The sequence below is a fragment of the Rhinolophus hipposideros genome (genome assembly GCF_964194185.1).
Source record: "Rhinolophus hipposideros genome assembly, chromosome: 25".
Taxonomy (NCBI): domain Eukaryota; kingdom Metazoa; phylum Chordata; class Mammalia; order Chiroptera; family Rhinolophidae; genus Rhinolophus; species Rhinolophus hipposideros.
In genome coordinates, this window is record NC_138071.1 from 16,938,616 (window position 1) to 16,962,178 (window position 23,563).

The following is a 23,563-nucleotide window of genomic DNA, read 5'->3' on the forward strand; positions in this document are numbered from 1 at the left end:
AACAGAAGAAAGAGGAATAAAAAGCTTAGATTAGAAATGGTCCCTACAGTAGCAGTATTAGTAAATATCTCATTTCCTTGATATAAGATACTAAGAAGTATATCATTAGAGGAAAAATTGAAAAAGTACCTTAAATGTGTACATCTATTATAAAACAACTATTGATAACTGTTTTAAAGTGTTTTATCATTATCTTAGATACGTTAAACTATGAGAAAATGTGTACCTCAGAATCTAAGAAATACAGGGAAGTGTCGTGTGTAGTGATGAGAAGCAGTAAGCGTGTCTGAGGAGAAAGCTGGCGCCCACAGGGGAAGAACAGGGCCACAGCACAGATGTGGAGGAGGGTCCGCAGTCAGCTTGACACGCTCCACAGCCACTGCCGTCTTCATAGCCCACCAGCTCTCTGCCCATCGCATGTGTCCCCAATAGCTAATGCTCATCGATTCCAGATAATAGGGTGTTTTTTTTTTTCCCTCTTGAAAGTTATTTTTAAGGAGGTTGTTTTGACCCTCCACCATTATGGATTGTTGACAGCCACTGACAGTTTAACAAATATCCACGGGAGAAACATGTTCTTAGTAATACTTGTAATGACAGAACAGCCAACAGAACGTTACGTATGTGAACTGCTAACCTTTGTATTTACTCTGAGCAAATGAGCAGTCCGTGGGCATTTGAAATATGTCTGTTTAAAATCTGTCCTGTGAGGTTAGTTGTTCAGTTCCACAGTCCATTTTGTCCTTTTTCCATATGAAAAGTAACTTATAATGGCATCACCAGTTATTCATCCATCTCCTTTTCATTGTGTAAGGTCCGTGTGTGTCCACCCTCTGTCAATCTGTAAATTTATCATGACACGTATACATGGAATGGATTGTTACCTTTTCTGGGAGGAGAATAAGCCATAAATATGAACGAGGCTTTAAAAGAGCCTAACATAAATCACTAAGAAAAAAATCTGTAGTAAACTGTGAGAATATAAAGATCACTGTGAATTATAAATAATACAGCACGGTGATAGAAGTCATTATATATGAAAGCAGAAATATGTTTCTCCTTCCTACAGTAAGGCTCAATGATTTTAATAACTTCGGTTGGCCAGTTTCTACATGGAATGTAGTAGAAAGTTCTATAGTAAACATTTTCGGTGATAATTGGTAGCACGGAATACTGATGTGTGCTCGCTATTGGACATTGCATTTGCTTTCTATTGCTATCAGCGTGTCGTCAAAAGAAATCTGCACCTTTTCTCTTACCTTTGTCCTTAGAGAATAGCATACAGATTTTTAATCCTTTAAAAATTGAGATGTTTTAAAAAATTTAAACATTATATTTTCACTGAATTAAAAAGCCAGTTCTCTGAAATTAGTGATTAACTTTTGGACTACTTATTTATAAAGCATCCAGAGAATCTCCTTTATTTATTTTTTTTTTCTGTTGTGCCTATTGTAACAAGACATTCCAAGGAAGGTAATCATGAACATATAACTTAGTAACCTTTTAAACACATATTAAAAATAATATTCTCTATACTAAAGGTATCATCTCTTTGTTAAATAGCTGTTTAGCAAATGGTATTTATTGCTTTAGAAAGTTTTCTTTATAATACATAACTTACACAGTTAAGAGTAGTATGTTATGTGTTAAAAACACAAGTTTCTTTTGAAAGCAGGGTGATTTCTTTCTACATAAAAAGTGCTTCATTCATGTCATGGGATTGAGTAACCTCTGTGTAATGCAGGAGATAAAGAAAATGTATTAGGTGGTGCTTGTTCTTAGGTGCCTCGTAGCTGAGGTAAAACTAATATTTTTAACAGCACTGACATTTCAAGACAATATGTGATTAAGTTCTAAATTGTGTGGTTCAGGCTGCTTTTGAATGTCAATCTCAAAACTGGAGACAGGTGATTATTACATTTTCACCCCTATTCACATATAACTGGACCGAAAACATTCTGAATATTCAGTTTCCAAATAGATTAGGAGGTGTTTTCTTTAATTCGTTTCTAAAAGGAAATTTCTTCCATACTGAAACAACTCTTTTTTATGTTTTGTATTATATTTTTAATTATTTCTCCAACACTGCCTTCATTTCACAAGAGGATTTCTTTGGTTCATTGTTAGGCTAAAGGTTACAAACCACCTTCTGTTAAGAATAGAGCATATTTCCAAGGTGGCAATAGGTGATTATTATTTAATAGAATTATTATCTTGGCAACTTTCAACTCATATGTGACAAAGCTCAGGAATTCCACCATCTAGATTCCTAGTTTTTAAAGTATCATGACTGACACAAGAGAAAAAAAAAAAGTCTTTATTTTCTAAAGTTGTTACTTGTAGGACCTTTTTTTTATGATGGAGAGGTCTGTCTAGGTTTCTTTGAAAGCTGTTTCAGAGTTGATGAATGTGACAATTCAAGTGATGTGATTTATATACACGGACAAAGGTGAGCTAGTGATTCTCCAGATGGAAAAGTGCTCAGTGCAACTTTAAAACTGCATGTATAATATATACAATTGGCATTCTATAGATTTATGGGTTGCAATTTACTGCTGTTTTGATTTAAAAATTGAATGCTCTATCTGTGGTTCTAGCGATGTTTCAAGCAGCGAAAGAAACAATTCCATGAAACTTAGCAGTGCAAGCTGTTTCCTTCTCTGTCATGTCCCAAGTCATAAGTTTATAGTAGTTAACTATATCATTTATTAATGTGAGGATTATTGATTATAATAGCTGACTCTCTGAGAATATAAATTATAAAACATTGATTACTTGGGCAGTCGGATTCCTTCCAAATTCAGCTAAACCACAATGTCTTTTGTCGCCATGCTCCATTCTGTATTCAGTCTAGGTGTAGTCTGCCTGTATCTCTGGAAGCTATTAAAGGTAAACACATGTATTCCAGTTGCAAGTGAATGGAAGGGAAATGAAAGCAACTGTATCCCAGCCTATACATTGCCATTAACGATTCTGATTTCGGCTTGCAAGTTATTGTAACCGAATCCTGGAATTGCTGTATTTACACGGGTCACCACATTCTGGAAGGATCAGTGTGGCTAGAAAATGCTTAGCTAATGGCTTCATGGGCCCAGAAGAAAGAACAGTTGTACCAAGGTCAACAAAACAGGCACTAATTACTGTATCTTCAGTGAGGGAAGGCAGGTCAGAATGAGGACTGATAAACGTGGCTGCTTTCCTGGAGCACCTCACCCTAATGTCCATTCATGGGCTCATGCACTTGAACACGCTCAGGAAGCAGAGCACCTTCAGATGGAGCAGCCCTGGGAGATTGGGCCCTAACGGACGACTAGATATTCCACTCTAATCAGCATCTCCTGTATGGGGAGGGCACACACTGCCTCCCACACCTGTGTACGTGCAGCGCCCAGGGCTGTGCCTGGCACTCAGTCGTGCTTATTGAATGAGTAGAAACACCAGTGAAAAGTTGTGCTGGGCCGTGAAAGGTGGCTGGATTTGATGTAGCAGACGGAAATGAGGTGAGTTCTTTCAATTTAGTAGGACTCTGAATAAAGGCACAGATGTTGGAATGATTTTGAGACACACTGGAGATTTTGAGACACACTTGTTTGTCTGGTTAGTGGCCTCTGGTGGATTTCTGGTGATAATGGTGGGTAAGAGGTTTTTCAAGACTGGTTCCTGGGCATTTGGTGTTCTGTCTTTATTGAAGTGCTGTCCTGATCTTGTCGGGTAAAGCTACTTTAGGAGAACAGGGTGCTAATGAGACCAGGCTCAGGGATTTCGTGTGCATAAAGCCCTTCACTCAGATGGGACTTATTGCACACTCACACAGTGAGACTCAGCGAGAGCTGCTTTGGAGAGTGAGACACTTTGTCCTGAGAAATTCTGTCTCTCAGACTAATCACAGAACTCCTGATCAGCTGCCGTCCTCCATACTGCCTCTGGTCACAAAGGGACTCTAGGAAGAAGCAAGTGTGAGAGGTCAGCCCACCTGTCTTCCTGCAGCTTAGAGCTCACCATTCCAATTGGGGCCATTTTCTCCATCAGATTGCTTATTAAAAGCCTGATTGACACTTGGTGGATTGAACCAAATGTAAAGCTCTGAAACTTTATCCTCAGGAAGAGGGAGCCCCTTCTTGTTTCAAGGTGGTATGTCCCACTATGCAACTCCTGGAGAGGTAGTCGCAGATGCTGCTAAAAGTACCTCATAAATTTAAGAAGTATTTCCAAAAAAGAACCATTTAAAAATTCTTCTCTGCTTGCTCTTTTTTTCACCTTAAGTTGGCTAACCATCATACTATATTACATTTTCACTTACAGATTTCTTTCAAACTCACAAGCTTTGGTTTGTTCTGTAGCAAAATCAAATCCCAATAGAGTAATATAATTGCTAGAAATAATTCTAACAATAGTAGTAGCCAAGCTGTGGTAGTAACACTAGGAACTCGCACATTTCTTTCAAAGTATGCTGTAGGTATGGACTTTGTATCGAACAAACACTGAGCTTTTCTTAGACTTTTAGAAGGAATAAAAAAAAGAATTAAAAGTGTAATCAGAGTCAAAAGCAGAAAGAACAGTAGGATTGCAGAAGGAATTTTTTTTTTCCATAAGTGTGTACTTAGCTTAAAGAATAATTATTTTTACTGGCTAGATAGTACACTCCAAATATTTTCTGATTTTGAGTTCTGCAGTTATTTTGTCTAGAGCACTACACAGCTTTTCATCTTAGTCATTATTGTACTCAGCGGTTGTTGTACCCAGCTCCTTTTAAGCTGGAGCATCTCAGATTGAGGATTAAAGCCAGACTGAGGACCTGACTCTGGGGTTTGGGATCTGTCATTTATCCTATTGCAGAATACAAGCACTCGCAAATTTTGTGAAGTGCACTCCGAAGACATGCTTTTGCTTTTCAACTGTGGTGACACTGTAATTGATCAAATATATTCTTTCAAAGAATCATAAATTCTTATTGGAGTTCCAGGAGATGTCATGTTCATTTGTCAACATGTCACTCCAGGGACACAGGTGCAGCAAATTTATGGAGGAAGCACCTCGTGTTTCTCCTGAGCCACATAAACATGAAGCAGACTTGATTGAAGACATGTGGCTTTAGATTACTCCTCAGATGGAGAGCAATTAAGATCTCGCTGTAGAAGGAATTTCACTGTGCTTCTCAGGTTTTCGAGCAGCATAGGCAGAGATCAGGTCTGAGGGGACACCAAAGACATTTTTGGAGACCTGCAGATGTCTTGGAACAGACTACTAAGGCATTCCCTCCCTGGTAGAGGGACTATTGCACATTTTTCGTCAAGTGCATGATTAACTCTGACATTTGAAAATAGAACTTCTTGGGAAAATAAGCATGGTACTTCTGCATTTTTAATTAAGATATTTAGTTCCTGTCAAGGCTGGTAGAGGTTTTTTCCCCCCTGTGAAGGGCAATATATTGTCAACTTCTGAAATTTTTAGAAACCTGTACTTAACCTTTAATCGTCATTCCATTTACATGGAACTCTGATTAACAACTTTTAAAGTTCATGAGCTCCTGGTAAACGCAATTAAGACCTTTTTGGAGTTTGTTATTCAGAGCTGGCATTTAAAGAAGTCTAGGGCCTAGCGACTGTTGCTGTCTTCTCCATAGCAGGATGTCCTTAGCAATTAGCAGAGGACAAGAGATACAAGAATCGTGCTGTACTGCTTCCGAATTAACATGGTTGGTATTTAAATAGCATGCTGTCTTCTCCTTTTCTGTGACTTGCTTTGTGGTCTGAGCTTGTTACTGAGGGGGAGAAGGTGGCTGAGTATAAGTAGGTGGAGCTGTGGCAATTTTCATAACTGGGAGAGTTTGGCCCAGTTTCCCCCCTCTCATATTCTGAAGTCATGTTGACAAATATTCACTCTGACTTAGCAAGGAGTCAGGTTAACTAACCATCCTGTCCCATTGCATTTTATTTTTTTTATTAGTTTCAGGTGTGCAAAACAATGTACTAGTTAGACATACCTCTCACAAAATGACGGCCCCCTCCGCCAATCTACTACCCTTCTGACACTGCCTTTTATTGCATCTCTCTGCTGGGTGTGGTGGTCGTTTTGAGAGTTACGATTAAAATATGTAGATTTTGAAGAGATAAATGATTCAGGTATGCAAACTTCTTTCTAAACTCATAGGCATTTCAGCTCTGACATTGTCCTTGGGTCGTGGGGGCAGAAGGGAGGAGTTGAATGTATTAGAGCAGGTCGGTGGTCGTTGTCAGAAATTACCAAATGGTGGAGTAATGTATGGAAAATGGGGGGTGAATCGTTGAAAGCCAGAAGGGTCCTATTGGACCATATGCTGCCAACCTGTCAGGTTTCTTCCACTTGCCAATAGACTGGGCTCTCTGAGATGTATGTGATGCATTGATTAGGTGCTTTGAGCAGATACTGTGCTTATTAGGGGAATGACAAGAGAAAATAATGACATGAGACGTCAACAAAGGCAAATCAGTCACATCTATTCCATATAACAGGACTGTTAAAGAACACTTGATCTTTACATCTTTCTGTGTTGTTTGAAATTTTTATGAGCATATATCGCTTTTAAATAAAAGATCAAAATAAAAGAAAGAAATATTTGGGGGAAAGTAAAGTTAAGTAGGAAAACCCATCTGAAGGAATTAATTTTAATGCCAGAAATATCAGTAAAGTAGTTCTCCATTTTTGGACCCTGGAGTTTCTAATATTTACTATAAACGTACTTAAACCAGCACTGCAATTAATTGGTTAACCTTTTAAATTGTAGGCTAACCTCAAGTGTAATAAATGAATGAAATAGTTTAATTCCATGTTTTGAATTAACATATACCGTTTCAGTAGAAATAGCGTATAATAATCACAGACGTATTATAGATTTGGAATTTTTTTTGTAACAAAACTGGTAAAATAGTATTACTTTTTGTTTAATCAAGCTGTCAACAGATATTTTTCATCAATTTAGCATTTTACTCAAGGGCTATATTTATATCTAGCTATCTGTCATCTATCTATGTCTATACACACATATATATATTTCATCAATATACATATTTCATCTATATATATTTCATCACCTTTGGATAGAATAATTTTCCTGTGTTATAGATAGAAATATTTCTTGTAGATATAAAAGTTGACAAAGTCTACAAATGAGAGATATCAAGTTGCTTCTTTAATAATAAAGGATTTTAGTTAAGGTATTTCAGTATGAGATGAATTTGCGTTGGACAGAGTGCCTTCTTGTCACGTCATGTTGGGAGTTTAAGAGAGAAATGGAAGAAAAGTTAAATGTCCAGCAGTATATGGTTAATTACCAAATCCAGGTAATCATCGTGGGTCCTGTAGGAATTTAAAGGATGATTTTACATAGATTGGTCAGAGAAGGTTTTGTGTATATGGTAGGAGCTGAACTGGTTCTTTCAGGAAGGCTAGGACGTGGGCATGTGGGAAGATTATTCTAGATGGGGATAATATGCATGGGTTCGTAACAGTGAGTGAGTGTCTTACTACATTGACCATACACACGATTCATACACGATTAAGAGAGTAAGATGTGATTAGATAGCCTGAAACCAGATTCTGAAGAGCCTTCCACAAATTCAGGTGAGAGCCTTTTTGCAAACTCCCTAAAGAAAGGAGCCACTTTATTTGTCTCTAGATCCTTGTGCTTTGTATCCTCCCTCAGTGCCTCCCAACCATGTTTTCTCCCAGTCTTTACAACGTTCCGCTCAAATCCTAATGGGAATGTACTTAACACTGTACCTGGCACTCAGTAGGGACAAAGTAAACGTTATTTGGAGCTGCATCTGCACTTGTTATTCCTACAGATTCCATTTTGAATCAACTGTAAGCAAACATTGTTTTTTTATAGGTGTGTCAATGTTCACAGATTACAGATAACTTATATGAAGGATTCTTTAGTAACTGAACTGCTAATTGCAAATTCTGAGTCGTAGCCATTTAATTGAATAAACTGTCTCCAGAGAGCAATTTGGGTCTCTTCCAAGATGCATTAACTCTTTCAGGTCATTAGGGTAGCACTTATCTCATTGGAGCAGAAATTTAATAAATGGTATTCCTGTGATGTGAGTCGATTAATGTGCCTCCACCAGCTTCAAGTTTCACCATGGGTGTTGTAGTTCTACTCCGAGAAGCTCCTGTGTGAGTGTAAAACATCAATAAGGAGCTGCCCTTTCAAGCATCTTACTTTCAATTTAGGTAACCTACTAGGGGGTCCCTACTTTGTTTGAGACACTGTGCTAGATGTTAACAGAGATGCAGAGAAAAGGCGTGGCCTGAACTGAGAGGCAGGAGAGAAGGCAAATGACTATGAGATAAAATCCTTGAGACACACAAACTGCTGTGTGGGTTTCAGTGAAAGTGAGATATCGTAGTTAAGATGGATGATGGGACCATGACTTGATCACACAGTCTGCTCATTCATGTTTATTCTTGCAGTGTCTACGTGTGTGTGCCTGTGTGTAAAGATGAACATATGTATGTAGATACATACGCGGATACATGTAATGGTAAAATACCGTATGAATTAGATCAATCTGAAGCATTTGTTATAATTTTCACATATGTGTCTGTTCCCCTCTTGCTTATATGAGATAGGAATTTTAATGTCTGGTGTTGATCTAAAATGAGTATGGGAAAGATGTGAAAAACAGAAGAAAACACTACCTTTTGCAGGTGTGTTCACTGGTTGTCTGATAGCCCACTGGTGGGATATTGACCTCTAGATAGTAAGAAGGATGAGAGAGGGCTGGCCTACCCAGCAACTTTTGTTACACGTTTGATACTTATTGTGAAGTGAGAGGCATAAGACAAAAGGTTAAGTGACATAAGAGACCATTGGCAAAAAGAACTTGAGACAGGGGAAGACAGAGCCAACACCTCCAGGAGAAGATAAAACGTCAAGGCTGTTAACTCCTACCTCTACATCCTCATGCATGGGGTTGGCATCTTCTTGGGGCATATGGACTCTGATTTGTAACATCTAAATGTATATACAGTTCAACAACTTTTATCGCAGTGGGTGCATTTTGTGGTATGTAAATTACACCTCAACAAAGCTGTGTTAAAAATATTTTGGGATGGGGTGGCCTGTTAGCTCAGTTGGTTAGAGCGTGATGCTAATAACACCAAGGTTGCTGGTTTGATCCCTGCGTGGTCCACTGTGAGCTGCGCCTTCCTTAAAAAAATAAATAAATAAAAATGGGGGGATAAAATCAAATTACAAATATTCAAAGATATATGTCCTTCACAGTATTCCTCAGAGACCATACAGACATACACTTAACAGTCCTAATGAAAGTTAATTAATGTATAAATCATGGGAATCTCATCAACATTATTTCCCCTTTCACAATTACGTGTTTGAGGGTGTACATGAATAGGAATATTCATATGCTTCACAAGGGAGCATATTCCAAATTAAATTTACTATCCTGATCAAATTCGTTCTACCTACATGCCAAATTATTGTTCTTGGAACCACACATTTTTAGTCTTTCAAATAGGCAGTCTTTTACCCAGTTTAATTTCTCCTCTTCTTTCCTTCACAGAATCAGTGGTTAAGTTTTATTTTTTTTCTCTGCATTGACACTCTAATGTATGCCTTAATGTACAATCTCAGTAACACTGCTTTAAAATCTCTTTTTTCCCCCATGAACTGCCTTGGTAGGTTTTCCCTTCTCATCCCTCTCCCTTTACAATGTTCCCTTAATCATTTATTTTGCCCCAAACCCCACTGCTTTCTAATCTATTTTATATGCTGGCAGATAATTTACTTAAAGTATGTTTATCAACATTTTATTTACCTGTTCAAAACCTGTTATTACCTCATCATTATGTATTTGACTTCAATACCGGGGCATCTGCATTTTAAAAGAATAAATTATTGAAAATTAAGTATTAAATGCAGGCACATTTAAGGTATTGCCCAGGAGACATTGAGTCTTAGTTCATATTGGGAGCTGAAGGTGATTTTTTTCACTTTATTATTACTCCTAACAAAAGCAGTTCATTTTCAGATTCATCACTGGGGACAAATACGGTATAGCTTTGCTGCACATGATTGAACATTTGAAGTTAGTGCTCAGGAGAACTGGGTTCCACTACTGCTATCATGAAATACCAGTGTCCTGCAAAGACAGTATTTGTGATATAAATGTCACTAGATGTGTATTAGTGTATGTTCATTTATCCATAGGTATCTTATTGAAGAGACAAAAGCCCATTCAAGCTATCATAAGGAAAATGTATTAAAGGCTATAAGGATATATTATGGAAGCAAAGGTAGGAAATGTAAGACCTTATCAGCAACTGGATTTGAGACATGTAAAGCTATAGAAAACGGGTTGCAACCTTTAAATCTCTCTCCCGTAGGTGTCTTGTTTGTGTTTCTCTGGTCATCTAGTTCATTCTTTATTTTCTCTGTGCAGTTTGGCTTTCTTTGATTTTCCATCCACTTGGTTGCCCCAGGGAATTTCTATCTCCTCAGTTACTGGCAAGCAGAGACTGTATCCCACTAACATGTCCCTCAGACAGTGAATCTGATTGGCTAATTGAGGGCTGGCTCTCCATCTGGTAGGATAGGGTCTGGCCACGAGGGTGAGATCCCAGGGTAAAGTATGGCTGTCAGAGTCCACTGTGTGGTTGGGAAACAGTTCTTCGACGAGGAGAGGATTTTGTAAGCTGGGAAGTTACTGGAAGAGATCTACCACATTCCATACCTAGAAGGATCTGGGTGTTTCAGTGAATAGCTCTACCTGGATGAACAGAGGCTAAAGACAGGTGGTGTATTAATTTTAATCCAATAATTCCCATATTTATATTTAGAAAACTTTGTATGACCACAAGCAGCCACAGGCAACGTGTTAAAGAGGATTAAGTGGAAAAAGGAGGAATTTATTGGGAGTGATGTTACCAATGTTATGTTATACATCTCAAAATCTTGGCCCTGCTTTATACATCATGCGATTTTTGGACGAGCGTCTTAGTGATTGCTAATTAAATATTATAGCAGAAGAAATGCCCGACCACACTAATTTGGATGTTTTTTTAAAGCAGTTTATTTCTGTGCTTCAACTGCAGAACCATCTGACATACCAGCTATGTCAAAAAATATAGTGAATCATGATCTCACTGATATATAGATTTTCAGGTGCTCTCCAACCATATTTTCATATTTCTTGTCTTTGGTTTTACACATGAATGCCTTTTAACTTAAACTTAAAAACACCCAGAAACTTTGACTTTTATTCTATGAGCTCTTGATGAATAAGACATAGCAATTTGGGGGACTTAAAGAGAGAAAAGAAATGAGTGTCTGAGATATGAAGGCATTTAGAATCAGCAAGAACACAGGATTATCTTCTGCACGTTTTCTGTGGGCAGAGGATGTATTTGATATTATCTGGAATGCCCTTTGCCCCAGAATTCCAATCTTGAGTGATTTTCCCCAGGCAATCATAGATGAGTGCTTAGGATATTCACGTATAATTTGGAAGACACAGTACATCATCCACAATGATGTAGAATCACGAAGAAAGTACTTGGTTATATTTTAATACCAGATGTCTGATGTTTGTGTCAAGACTTTGTAGTAGATTTAGCCTAATTCAATCAAATCTCAAGTACCTTAGAAATAGGAGCTTATTTGTTCCTTAAGATATGTAAAAATGCACTTTTACCAATTTGGGTGTCAAGATAAAATGTTACCTTTTTTAAAGTAGTATTTTCCGGCTGGTGGTGAGTGGTATTAGGAAAAAGAAGCAGATGCATCAATCAGTGGAATAAACACTGCAAAGGCTATGGCGAAAATCACACACTTATCCCATGTTTATTTTACTTCTGTTATAGATTTTTGTACTGGGGACTCATTTATAGCGCTCATTCTATTTTGGAGACTATCTAATTTGCATAAAATAACATACATCATGGCTTCTTATGATACAGTTTTAAAAATTCATTGAATCCCTACTTTTTTGATCTTCTGGTGTGTTGTGTGGCTCTGTGGTGGGATTGAAGAAATATAATGCTTTGAGGATATAGCATTTAAGTTGGGGTGGCCAACTTAATTAATATTAAATCATAACTAATAGTACCAGGCAGTTTTTGATGAGTACTTACTGAATGATGTGTAAAACCAAGTACTTTAGGAGTTCAGAAAAGGGGACCACTGGCCTGGAGTAGCCTGGGAAGGAATCATTGAAAAGAGTGGAACTGTTTTTGGAAGGGTTTGTTAGAATTTATTTGGGAGAGAGGGTAATGTAGGTTAGGCATTCCAGAAGTGAGAAGGCCCAGACATATTGAGGGAACAGTTAAGTGGTTGATTGTGACTGAGTGTTGGGTTCATTGTGTGGAGAACCAAATGTAATTGGAACTACATATTGAGATCAGATGGTTGTGCATTACAGATGAGTAGTGGTATAATAGCAGCAACAGTGCTTTAGGAAGATCACTCTGTTGATGGGGTATGAGAAGAACTCGAAGAATAAGAGATGAGAGTCAGAAAATTAAATAAGAAAAACTGCATGAATTGAACTAAATTGGTGGCTTTCAGAATGGACAGGAAGGGACAAACTAATAGAGTTGAGAAAGAATTAATGGACTCGGGGACTAATTCTTTTATGGATACAAGGGATAAAGGATTGTATCAAAAGACGGTTCTGAACCATCTTTTTAAACCTGAAGAGCAGTGAGAATAAGAAACTACTAACAACAGCAAAGAAAGAAAAGAAAAAGAAGGAATTACCAATTTTCTGGGAAGAGGATTTAGGTTTCTGAGTTTAGGATTGATTTTGTCGTTGAAATATGTGACCGTGTCAAGCATTCAGTCACAGATGTGGGACTGGAGCTTGAGAGAGAAATCAGGAATAAATCACATCATGGTGGAGGACATAATATATGTGAAGGCTTCTTTTGGAAGTTTGGAACCTAAAGACAAAAGGGAAATAAGATTGTAGGTAGCGCATGAGGACCAAGCAAGATTTTTGTGGAGAAGGTAGAAATAGCACGTTTGCAGATAGAAAGGGAGAAGCCAGTGGAGAGGAGTAGACTAAGAACGCTGAGAGGTTATAACTGAGGGGACTCGGTTGATGCGTGTTCTTAAAATACCAGGGTTTTGAGAATGCTGGTTATTGAGACCTTGGTCAGTAAATATTTTATTTTACAACGCCAGTCATTGAGTTCTAGGATAAGTAAGTACCTCCAAAGAATTACTTGGTTTAGTGTATCTTCCTGCTTTGGTAGAACTATGTTTCTGTCGTATTGGTGTTAAAACCAGTGAAACCAGTGTATTTGTAGACATCTTTCTGCTTAACGTCATTTTGATGTTCTGTTCTGGTTTACTAGACATCTTTTGATCACAGATTTCACATAGTCATTAGCATCAGCGTCAAGTCTACAATTTGAGTCACTCAGTTGAGTTATTGAAGTAGAGACTCAATGTGATGTTTTCCTTGACTATTGGGCAGTTTGGGTGATGTATTAACAGAGGAATATTTGTGATTATGTTATTTCATCAGCATGTTGAATAATATTCCAGTAGCCTCATCAATACGTAAAAAAAAAAAAAGGAAAAAAAAGCAAAAAAAATTGACCATGTTTTATACTTTCCCAGCGAAATCTTTATTGTACCGAAAATGACATAACTAAAGTCCACTTACTGCCACTCATAGTCATTCTCATTGGCAGTTTTTATGCTCTTGGTGACACTGTCATGGCGAAGAGCACAGGCTCACTTAACTAAACCTTGGCCTATTATGCTCTAATTATAAGACCTTATGCTTGTTTCTTTTTTTTTTTCGTTCTTCCTTTTATTTTTAAGACTATTTTTTTAGAGCAGTTTAAGGTTCCTAGCAAAATCGAGGCGAATATACAGAGATGTCCTGTTGACCCTTTTCCCCACTCATGCATGTAGGCCGGTTTCTTTATACCACTGATTCTCAGTTTCTTCATCCCTAAAATGTAGATAGTAACTCTGACTATAGATTTCAGGATTGAGGAAGATTGGGTTTTCAAAATGTCTGATGTTAGATAAATATTCAGTGGTGTGTATGTGCTCCTGTTAGAGAAATAATATCTTTAAAACTTACATGGGAGCAACATGTTCGTAGGGTACTTTAAAATGTTTTTTGATGATAATGTTTAATATCCTCAAACTTGGCATCGAATGAATGAAAGAATATTCAAATGCAAACGGGAATGAATAGTTACATGGGACCTTGTGTCTTGGAAAAGCTTTTTCTTCAGTCATGGGTAGAATCGCTTGCCTCTATGTACTATACCACTTGGGTATCTTAAAAATTTAAACGTGGTGAGGAACTGTGGAAATAAGTTGTTAGACTTTAGTCACAGGTTAGATATTCTTAGGAACCATGGAATTTCTATTCCAGATCTGCTATTTTCTTTCACAATAGTGGGGACTTGTTAGAACACAGGCCATAGAAACAGTAGAGCCCTTGATTCTAGCCCACCCCCCACCCCCAAGGCTGTAAAGTGGGTTGATTTTATAAGTAGGACCCACTGGCAGTGGTTATCAAAAAAGCTGCTTCTTTTGGTGCTTTGAAGCTCTTGAGCAGTGGTCCTAGAAATCATTTGTAGGTCAGGACGTCTTTCCTACCATGGCCTGTGGTAGCCCCGAGCCGGTCTGTTAGCGTGCCTGTCCTCTGTGCTGTCAGGGTGAAGTGGAAGGGCCTGCTCTCCAGAGTCACCCACCAGGGTCCCTCCGACCTTGGAGCCTGCTCCCGAGCCTCCCTCCTTCACCTGTAATCCGAGGATTTGCAGGGTAAAACTCGGTGCTTTCAATGAGGTAGTGCGCCTAAGTGGATTAGCCCCTTGCCTGCAATATAGTAAGCCCCCAGCAAGTGCTCCAGCATTGCTGCTGCTGCCGTGATCGGAAATAATGGGGATTAAATCAGGGCTGAAGGAGAATATTAACTCAGCCCAGCGCTGCCACATTTAGACCCCTAATAAACACGTTGCCTTCCTCCCGTGCTCACAAGCCCACCACACGCTGTTCCTACTTGGAGGAATAAGCAGGCAATAGATGACTGTCTGGCTGTGATGCCGCTTCCCTCAGACCTACCACTAGAAATATGCATAGTTAGGTGAACGTACTTCCGGATGTCAAGGATGCGGTGTTAGAAGTAGGTTTTTATGGTTTCAAATCGCTTTCCCTAATAGTACGTCACAAAGGTGTGTATTAAACTGTCTATCTGATTGTACAGATGCTGTTGACCGAGTACTTGGATATGAAAAATACTCGTACGGCCTCTGAACCATCTGCTCAACTGAGTTATGCCAGCACTGGACGAGAGTTTGCAGCCTTTTTTGCCAAGAAGAAGCCTCAGAGGCCCAAAAATTCTCTTTTCAAGTAAGTGTCTCCTCTGTTGGTAAGATTGCAGGTGTCAAGAAATGTTAGATCCAAGTGGGGTGACTCTAACTTAATCGATGGCCATTACTTCACCCTATTAAAGTTGATTGGAAATAATTTATGGGAAGTCAATTTTGTGTCCTTCTGTTTTCTGTAAGCGGAAGTGACTACAGTGGAACATGGTTATTGGACTATCTAGAACTTTTTTAAAAAAAACTGCAGGGATTTGTTTCTGGGGAGTTTTATATATAATGAAGGGAAATGAAACTCTCCAGTTGTTTCTGGGGAATTTATATGAAATGAAAGGAAATGTAATATTTCAGCCTTTGAAAAACCCCAAGTGCCAAGAAACAACCTTTAATAAAGTTATGCAGATCTCTCTAGCTAAATTGCATTGCTTTTATTTGATTTACTGGAAGTTCTTTTTTCTAATTACTGCCTTAGCTAACTTCCTCCCCACCCCCCACCTTCCCAGGCCATGTATCCTAAGGATACCTTACTTGGTAACAGCTAATGGGTAATATTATCATTAACATTAGTAATAATAACAGTAGTAGCTACTATTGATTGAGTACTTACTATGTAGCAGGCACTGTGGTAGATAAATTCCTCGAAATAATCTCAATTAAACATAATTGAATTCAGGTTGCAGCACATTGCAGCCGCTGGAGTACTGGGTAGTCCTTACTGAGTGCTAGTTGACGCATTAAGCCATTTTCATGGATCATCTTATTTGCTCATTACTACCTTATAGGTCTTGGTTCTATTTTTAATCCTTTTTCACATGTAAAAAAAAGGAAAAAATTGAGGCACAAGAGAGAACTTATGTAGGTTCACATAGTTAGCAAGTGTTAGAAGCGGGATTGAAATCTTAGTAGACCTGTGTTCTTTTGAGGAGTTAATAGATATTTAAAAAGTTGTATATATAAATCTAAGCATGTAAAGTAACTACAGAATATCATCATAGTATTTTGAATAGTTTGGGGCTCCAGTATCTTTTATTGATTCACTTTTGAGATTTTTTTTATTGCTATTATTATGGATTCATAGAGTCCTTTTAATCAGTAAGGAAAGTTTGCACAGTTCATTTATCTGTGGTCTAGAGGAAACCCACAGTGGAATAAAATGCATTCTGTTCAGTGAATGTATTCCTTTCTTTTTTCATTTTTACGGTTTTATTCAGAAGTTAGATGCAGGATCAGTAAAAATGCTTTACTCTGTAGGTTCACAGGTGAACCACAGGTAGATTAAAGCACGGGGAAGTTATCGTCTCCCACAATCACGGTGCCTGTCGAGGAGTCGTCGGGCAGCATCGGCCAGCATCCAGCCCTTTCCATTTCTCTGCCTTCGTTTCCACCCTGATAAAAATGGTGACTCCAGGGAAATAGGCTGCGATTCTTCCTGCAAATCCTTCTTTGTTTTAATTGGTAGAGTTTATTTTTTTATAGTAGTTTTAGGTTTTTAGAAAAGTTGAGCAGGTAGTACAGAGAGTTCCTTATGTTCCCTGCTCCCACAGCTTATTCTGGTATTAACATCTCCCATGAGTGTGGTGCATTTGTTACAGATGATGAACTAATAGTCATACATCATTATTAGCTGAAGTTCATTATTACATTAGAGCTCACACTTTCTTGTACAGGTTTGTGGGTTTTGAGAAATGTATGATGTCATCTACCCACCATTTCAGTCTCATACAAAATAGTTTCACTGCCCTAAACATCCCGTTTTCCGCTTGTTCATCCCTCCTCGTTTTCTCGGCCCCCTGAACCCCCGACAATGGCTGATCTTTTTATTACCTCTTTAGTTTGCCTTTTCCAGAGTGTCTTATAGTTGGAGTCATACAGTACGTACCTTTTCAGACTGGCTTCCTTCACTCAGCAAAATGCACTAAAGGTTCCTTCATGTCTTTTTATGGCTTGATGGCTCATGTCTCTGTATCACTGAATAGTATTCCATTGTGTGGATATACTGCGGTTTGTTTTGCATTCAACTAGTGAAAGTCATCTTGGTTACTTCCATAAAGCTGCTATCAACATTCATACGCAGGTTTTTGTGTAGATATAAGTTTTCAACTCATTTGTATAAATACCTAAGAGCATTATGCCTGGGTCATATGGTAAGATTGTGTTCAACTTCGTAAAACACTGCCAAACTGTGTTCCGAGTGGCTATACCATTTCAGATCCTTTTTTGCTAACAACTATTTATTCCTTACCATTTATTAATCTTGCCAGTGACAAAGCCCCTCAGCAAATTTTCCTCTGGAAAGCCAGGGTTGGGTTTCATGCTCATTCCTAAAGCAGTCACTGGCAAGAGGAAGCAGACCATGGGATTGTCTATGCCAGCAAGCAAGAAAGCTCGTGGGAGGAAAAGATGGTTGAAAGAGGCACTAAGACTGCCTCAGATACTGCCTATTAGCCCCTCCCCTCCCCTCCCCTCCCCGCTCCCCCTCCCCTCCCCTCCCCTTCTCTCCTCTTCCTTCCTCTTTCCATGTATTTTAGAAATAAGGTTTCAGGGTTTTTAGATTTCATGCTCTCAATCATCACCCCTAACTTTCAACCTCAGATCCCAGATACCTTTTCAAATATTTAGCCAATCCTGAAATTGTGGCATTGGAAAACATACCAATTTGGAAATTGGAAAACATACCAATTGTGGGAACTGAATAAGTGAACTTGAACAACTGTTGCACATTTATTAATGTGTCCTAGTAAAAACTCATCACCCACACAGAATTAGGCCATCATTACAGATCTGCCTCTTTTAGTCTTGGTTTTATCGCTAGCGGGCCCTGTGAGCCAGAGCAGGTCTCCTGTCTTGGGGGCCTCAGTGCCTTTGCCTAGAAAATAAGGAGGTGGGACTGAATCATCGCTCCAGCCCCTTACTGTAAAATTCCCTCCTTCTGTGACTTGTTCCAAACATAAAAAGGATTCCTGAGTTGCAAAACTACATCAGGTCCTAAAGGATTAAGATTTTGGCGAGCTGTAATCTGCTGTCATTACATCCGTGGAGGACTTGGTGACTCTTTAATTGCCCCTCGCCAAGGTTAATTAAGTGTGTTTAAGTTCTCTCTTATTGTATAAAGTGTGCCCCTCTGTTCTTTGCTCGAGAGTTTATTTCTTTCCCTTTTCATTTCCGATCCATAGTTGTCAGCATGCTTTTTGGAGGTCAGTGGCTTCTTTTCTGTACTTGAGTGGCAGGTGGTACTTAAGGACTGCACACTCTGCCACCCTTCTGGCTGTTAGTGTCCTGTTAGTTCTCCACAGGGTGCAGACTAGGGGAGCAAGGAGCCCTGGTGTTTCCCTCAGACAGACATTCATCTCAGTACTCGTCTTCCTTGCCAAAGAATGGATGAAGAGGGCATAGCAAGGACAGGATGGTGCGCCTTCCTTGTGGCCAGAAACCGATTCCATCGTCACTGTTGCTCCTTCCTCATGTCACTGTTTACCCGAGTGGCACTAACTCTTAGAAGGATTTCTCCTGTCGTCATGTTTCTCTAACTTTGAAGATCTCAGGTTTGAAATGGAATTTCTTAGCCCATCAAAGGAGTTACTGTTTGGTACAGTCATAATTTTAACTGTTTTTTTCCTTACCTACAAGTCTCTCTTAAGAATGAGATTTTTTGTTTTGTTTTGTCTTCTGTTTTTGTTTCCTTTCAGTTTTTAGAGATGTGTTCTATATCCTGAGGCTCCCCTCATGTTTTTGACCTCTGACAGAGTGCCGGGTAGGTGTGAACTGTAGCTTAGTATATTCGAGAACATCTTACGTGGCAGGTGGCAGGTCAGAACCCTGGCAGCCTTTCAGAAACTGTACTGTTTTTGAGGACTTTTAAGGAGAGACCATAAATGCCTTGCTTCTTTGGTGCAGTTCATCAGCAGCATTTCTACCACGTCCTTTGTACTCGTCCTTGAACTGGAGGAGTTAGAAAGGCAAGTTGTCTGCTCTGAGGAGCCAGGGTTTCCGTGGTGACCGCTGGCAGTCATGATAGCCCTTCAGTTGTTTAGCAGAAAAACGGGAATGACTGTATCAGATACTTTGTTGATGTGTGCTTAGGGATCCTGGCAAAGGACCTGGACCCAAAAGGAAGTTCGACGGAAGAGTGTTGTCCCCATTGAAATGGAAAGTGGGCAAAGGATCCAAATACGGCTAGGGAGGAGCGTTTCTGGTGAATCTCATTGATAAGTCAAGGTCTCTGGCAGCCTGCCCTGGCCCTGCGGTGGACGAGGCAGAAAGTCCTGGCCGTGGCACCTCAGGGAGCTTCACACAGACTAGAGGGGAATCCTTGTGCAACATGTGGTTACCACCTAAGCGTTTGTTTATCCCCCGTTTCATTGCAGGTTCGAATCGTCTTCCCATGCCATCAGTATGAGTGCTTATCTGCGAGAGCAGAGAAGGGAGCTCTACAGTCGGAGTGGAGAACTTCAAGGTGGGTGATGAAATTTCCCTGGAAAAATTCGTTTTCTGGAGGAAGACTTGAAGTGTTTGTATAACGTGTGAATTTCAAGTCTGCATTCACAGGATTCTTTTAAGATAGCCAAGATGTAGAGGCTTGATAATCTGTCGCTGTATCATTTCCCATCATCTGCTGGCAAGCAGCTGAAACTGTTACGGTGGCCACAGGATTTATAGACCCACCACCATTCAAGTGGGAACTCAGAGCAAAGAGATGTGCTCTGTCTCTTCTTGCTTAAAGGTGGCAGGTATGAGTCCAGTCGCCCCGGGGGAATGCCAGTCTTCTGTGGCTGCCACTGTTACTTGTAATGATTGTTTTCAATAGTTTCTGGAATACGTCAAGAGTAGCTGAGATTCGGAAAAAGGCAAATGAGGCCTCTGTCATTATTGAAAGGGAGGAAGGCTCCCCCTAAATAGTATGTTCTAATCAACATAGCTCTGATAACACAGGTTATTTGATACCCATATGTGGTTACAAAAGAGTTGTGATCTGCAGAAAAAATACTTCAGGAAATAGATTATAAGTAAATTTAATTAAATCCAAAATGAGACCAATAGCATTTCCTTCTGTGACAAGTGGACGTCATTGGGTAAATGTAATCGAGAAAGACTGGTTAGGGTTTGCTAAGTGCAAGGCACCCGAGACCTCGGAAGGGATGGACGTTGAGTACGAGGAATCACATAATAATTTAAGGTCCAGTTATGAGAGTAAGGCATGAATGTCAATAACAATAGCACAAAGTTAATGCTGACAGCCAAGGAGGAACCATTGCTAGAGGAGTCGAGACAAGGAGTGATTATTTGATTATTTCAGACCAGCAGGCTTTTATGAGCGGTAGATAAGAACATCTTCAGTGTTTTTTGCATTGTAGACACTTGGAATATTTTGATGTGACTAGCCTATCCAATTATGTATTTAGTTTTTAAGACTCGTCCTAGTTCTGCATCAAAATATTCTGAGGTAACCGGCCAGCCTTTCTGGATTTAGACTATTGCCTAGTCATTCCTGTGTTCACCTTCATTATTCATCTAAATACCTAAGATTTTTCTAAAGTTCCCGCTATGCTCTCTCATTGTTTTATCACAGCACTGATTCCACAGCTTGTACATATAGTTATCAGAACTAAAAGCCTAGAAATGTTTGAGGACATAAGGGAGAGGAAATTAGCCTACCAACATTTCATTAATATTAAAGTGTTGCTGTATGTCCTGGAAAACGTGATGTGTGCATCTTGGAGTCTGGAAATACAGGAGTGCAGAGAGAATTGGAGCAAGTGAGGCATGATCCACTCTGTGGTTAAACAAGGAGTGAAGGGGCAGGCTCTCGCAAGCAGCTACCTCCCTGGAGTATGGGGCAGACTGCTGCTAAGGAGAGGACAGTAACAGAACAACACATTCTTGTAGGATCGATCGTACTTGAACTGCCACTTAAGGGGCATAACAGATTACATAGGGCTAGAGATATCTTTCAAACTCACAGTGTCTTAATTTCAATTTCAGAGTTGGCTTAAGGAATAGTTTAAATTTACCTTCATTTTTCTCTCTACCTGGCTTCTAGTATTTTAAATTCTTTTAATGGGGACAAAAAAGGCTTTTTTATTTTTTTAGCTTGAATCCTGATCATTTTGGTTTTTATTAATGAATAAACTTAATGTTTTAGAATAGTTTTCAGTTCACAGCAAAACTGAGTGGAAACTACAGAGAGTTCCTGTATACTTCCTCCCGCCAACACACACAGCCTTCCCTACTGTCACCATTCTGTACCCCATGAAGCCCTTCATTGGACACTTAGAGATGAAAAGGTAGAGCACATAATCGACGGAAGACCACGTACCATGTCAGCGGTGCAGCCTGTCACTCACTCAGATCCCAGCCTGATTAGTCCACAAGGATAAAGGACAGATACTAGATTCTTTCTCTTTTTTTTTTTTGTTTTCTTTGTTACATAGTAAGAACAGTAAGATAGTAAGCACTCTGCTCTCGCCATGTGGAATGAATTTTCAGTGGCACCCACCCCTGGCTGTCTGTGATCTCTGGAGAGACTGTACAGCGAACAGTAGGGGGCTCTCGGCCCCAACTTCCTATGTTTAAAATCTAACTCCCTATTTACTAGCTTCATAACCTCTGTGCCTCTGTTTTCTTATCTCTAAATGGGGATAAAAATAACGGTACCTATTCCATGAGGTTTTTGTGAAAGTTAGGTGAGTTCAGCTATGAATACTATTTAGAAAAGTGTCTGACATGTAAATTTACTATATGGCTGACATATAGTAAATGCCTTTCTTCTCTAAAATTGTTATTACTGCTACTGACTCTTCAAAGTTTTCATATACATTCTGTTTGTCTCTTGGTCTGGCTAAATCCTAGTCAGCTTTCCAACTTAAATGTGTTTGTTACTTATTCTGATGGGCCCTCCCTATTTGTCCCTCCTCTCCCCAACCTACTATACAGACAGTGTCATTCATTCTGTCTGTCTGTCTATATGTCTGTCTCTCTGTCTATCTATCTATCATCTATCTATCTATCTATCTATCTATCTATCTATCTATCTATCTATCTATCAATCATCTGTCATCATTGTGCCCCCCCACTGTGTGCTTACATCTGTAGTGTTTCCTTTCTAAGCACTTTCCACACTATATTGTGCATTTCTGCTCACTCGTTTGAGTTTGCTATAAAACTGTAGGCTCCGTGAGGGAAATATAGTTTGTGTACCTGTGCTTAGCACAGTGCCCGGTATAGTAAATGTTCAGTAAATACCTACTGACTCAGTGACAGAGTGAGCGAGGGCAGCTGAGGTCTAAAGTGGGAAAGAGAGCTTACCACTGAGGGGTAGGAAGGGATCCAAAGGAGAAGCAGCCATTATCAGCTTCAGCGGTTAACGTGGGTTTTTAAATTGAAGGAGTAGAGGCAATGCATACAGTTTTGTTCTCTGGAGTTATACGTAGCTTTATAAATAAAAATGTTGCCTTTGAGTCTGTCCTAGAACAACACTGCTGTGTGTAATTGAAAAACATTTTCAAATCCAACTGAGTTACAGAGGAATTTCATTCTGTGAGATGGTTAATTGAAGAATCACTATAATCTAACTAGGAACTTTCCTGTCCTTCAAAAAGTTAATTGAAATATGGAACTTTAAAGCAATTGTATTTACTGGTGTCCAACAACATGGGAAGATTTATCTCTGGTTACAAGGGGAGAAAGTAGTTAGCAAACATCATTCTCATAACAATGACTAAAAAATAATTTAGTTGAGTTGAGCTGACACATCATATGCTTGGTGACAGACTAGATCAGCTGACGAGTTTTTGTAAAAGTCTGATGGTGTTTCATTCAGGAGCGAAAGTTTCTCTGATGAATGCTTTTAATATTTCAGCGGGGAATAAAGGGGAAAAATCACACCCGTATTCCACTGAAAACGATCATCCTTTTTCAGTTATTCTGTTAATCTGATTGGTCCAAGGACTGCAGTGAGATCTGCATTTCAGCTTATCCTTGAAAAGTTATAATCGGATAGTCGAGTCACATCATAAGAGACTGGCACAAGATCTCTTAACGCCATTTAGCTGCAGACTTTGCTTCCCAGTGGTGTGGTTCATAGGGTCAGCTTTTCCTTCTGTTGCAGAGAAAGCAGTAAAGAAATTCACCAGAAAAGACCATCAAAGTAACATTAAAAAAAAACTCCAGTTTTACAAAAAGTTAAGTTCCTGCCAACATTTTCAATTTATCA

At 39.2% G+C, this 23,563-nt stretch overlaps 1 protein-coding gene across 1 annotated transcript in view; it reads left to right on the forward strand.

Annotated features, from left to right (window-relative positions):
- Positions 1–23,563, forward strand: part of EXOC4 (exocyst complex component 4) — a 644,300-nt gene that overhangs the window by 159,559 nt on the left and 461,178 nt on the right. The window contains exons 8-9 of the mRNA XM_081038731.1: positions 15,237–15,382; positions 19,719–19,807. Of these exons, the coding sequence (XP_080894857.1) occupies positions 15,237–15,382; positions 19,719–19,807 (235 nt within the window). The remainder of the gene's footprint in view (positions 1–15,236; positions 15,383–19,718; positions 19,808–23,563) is intronic.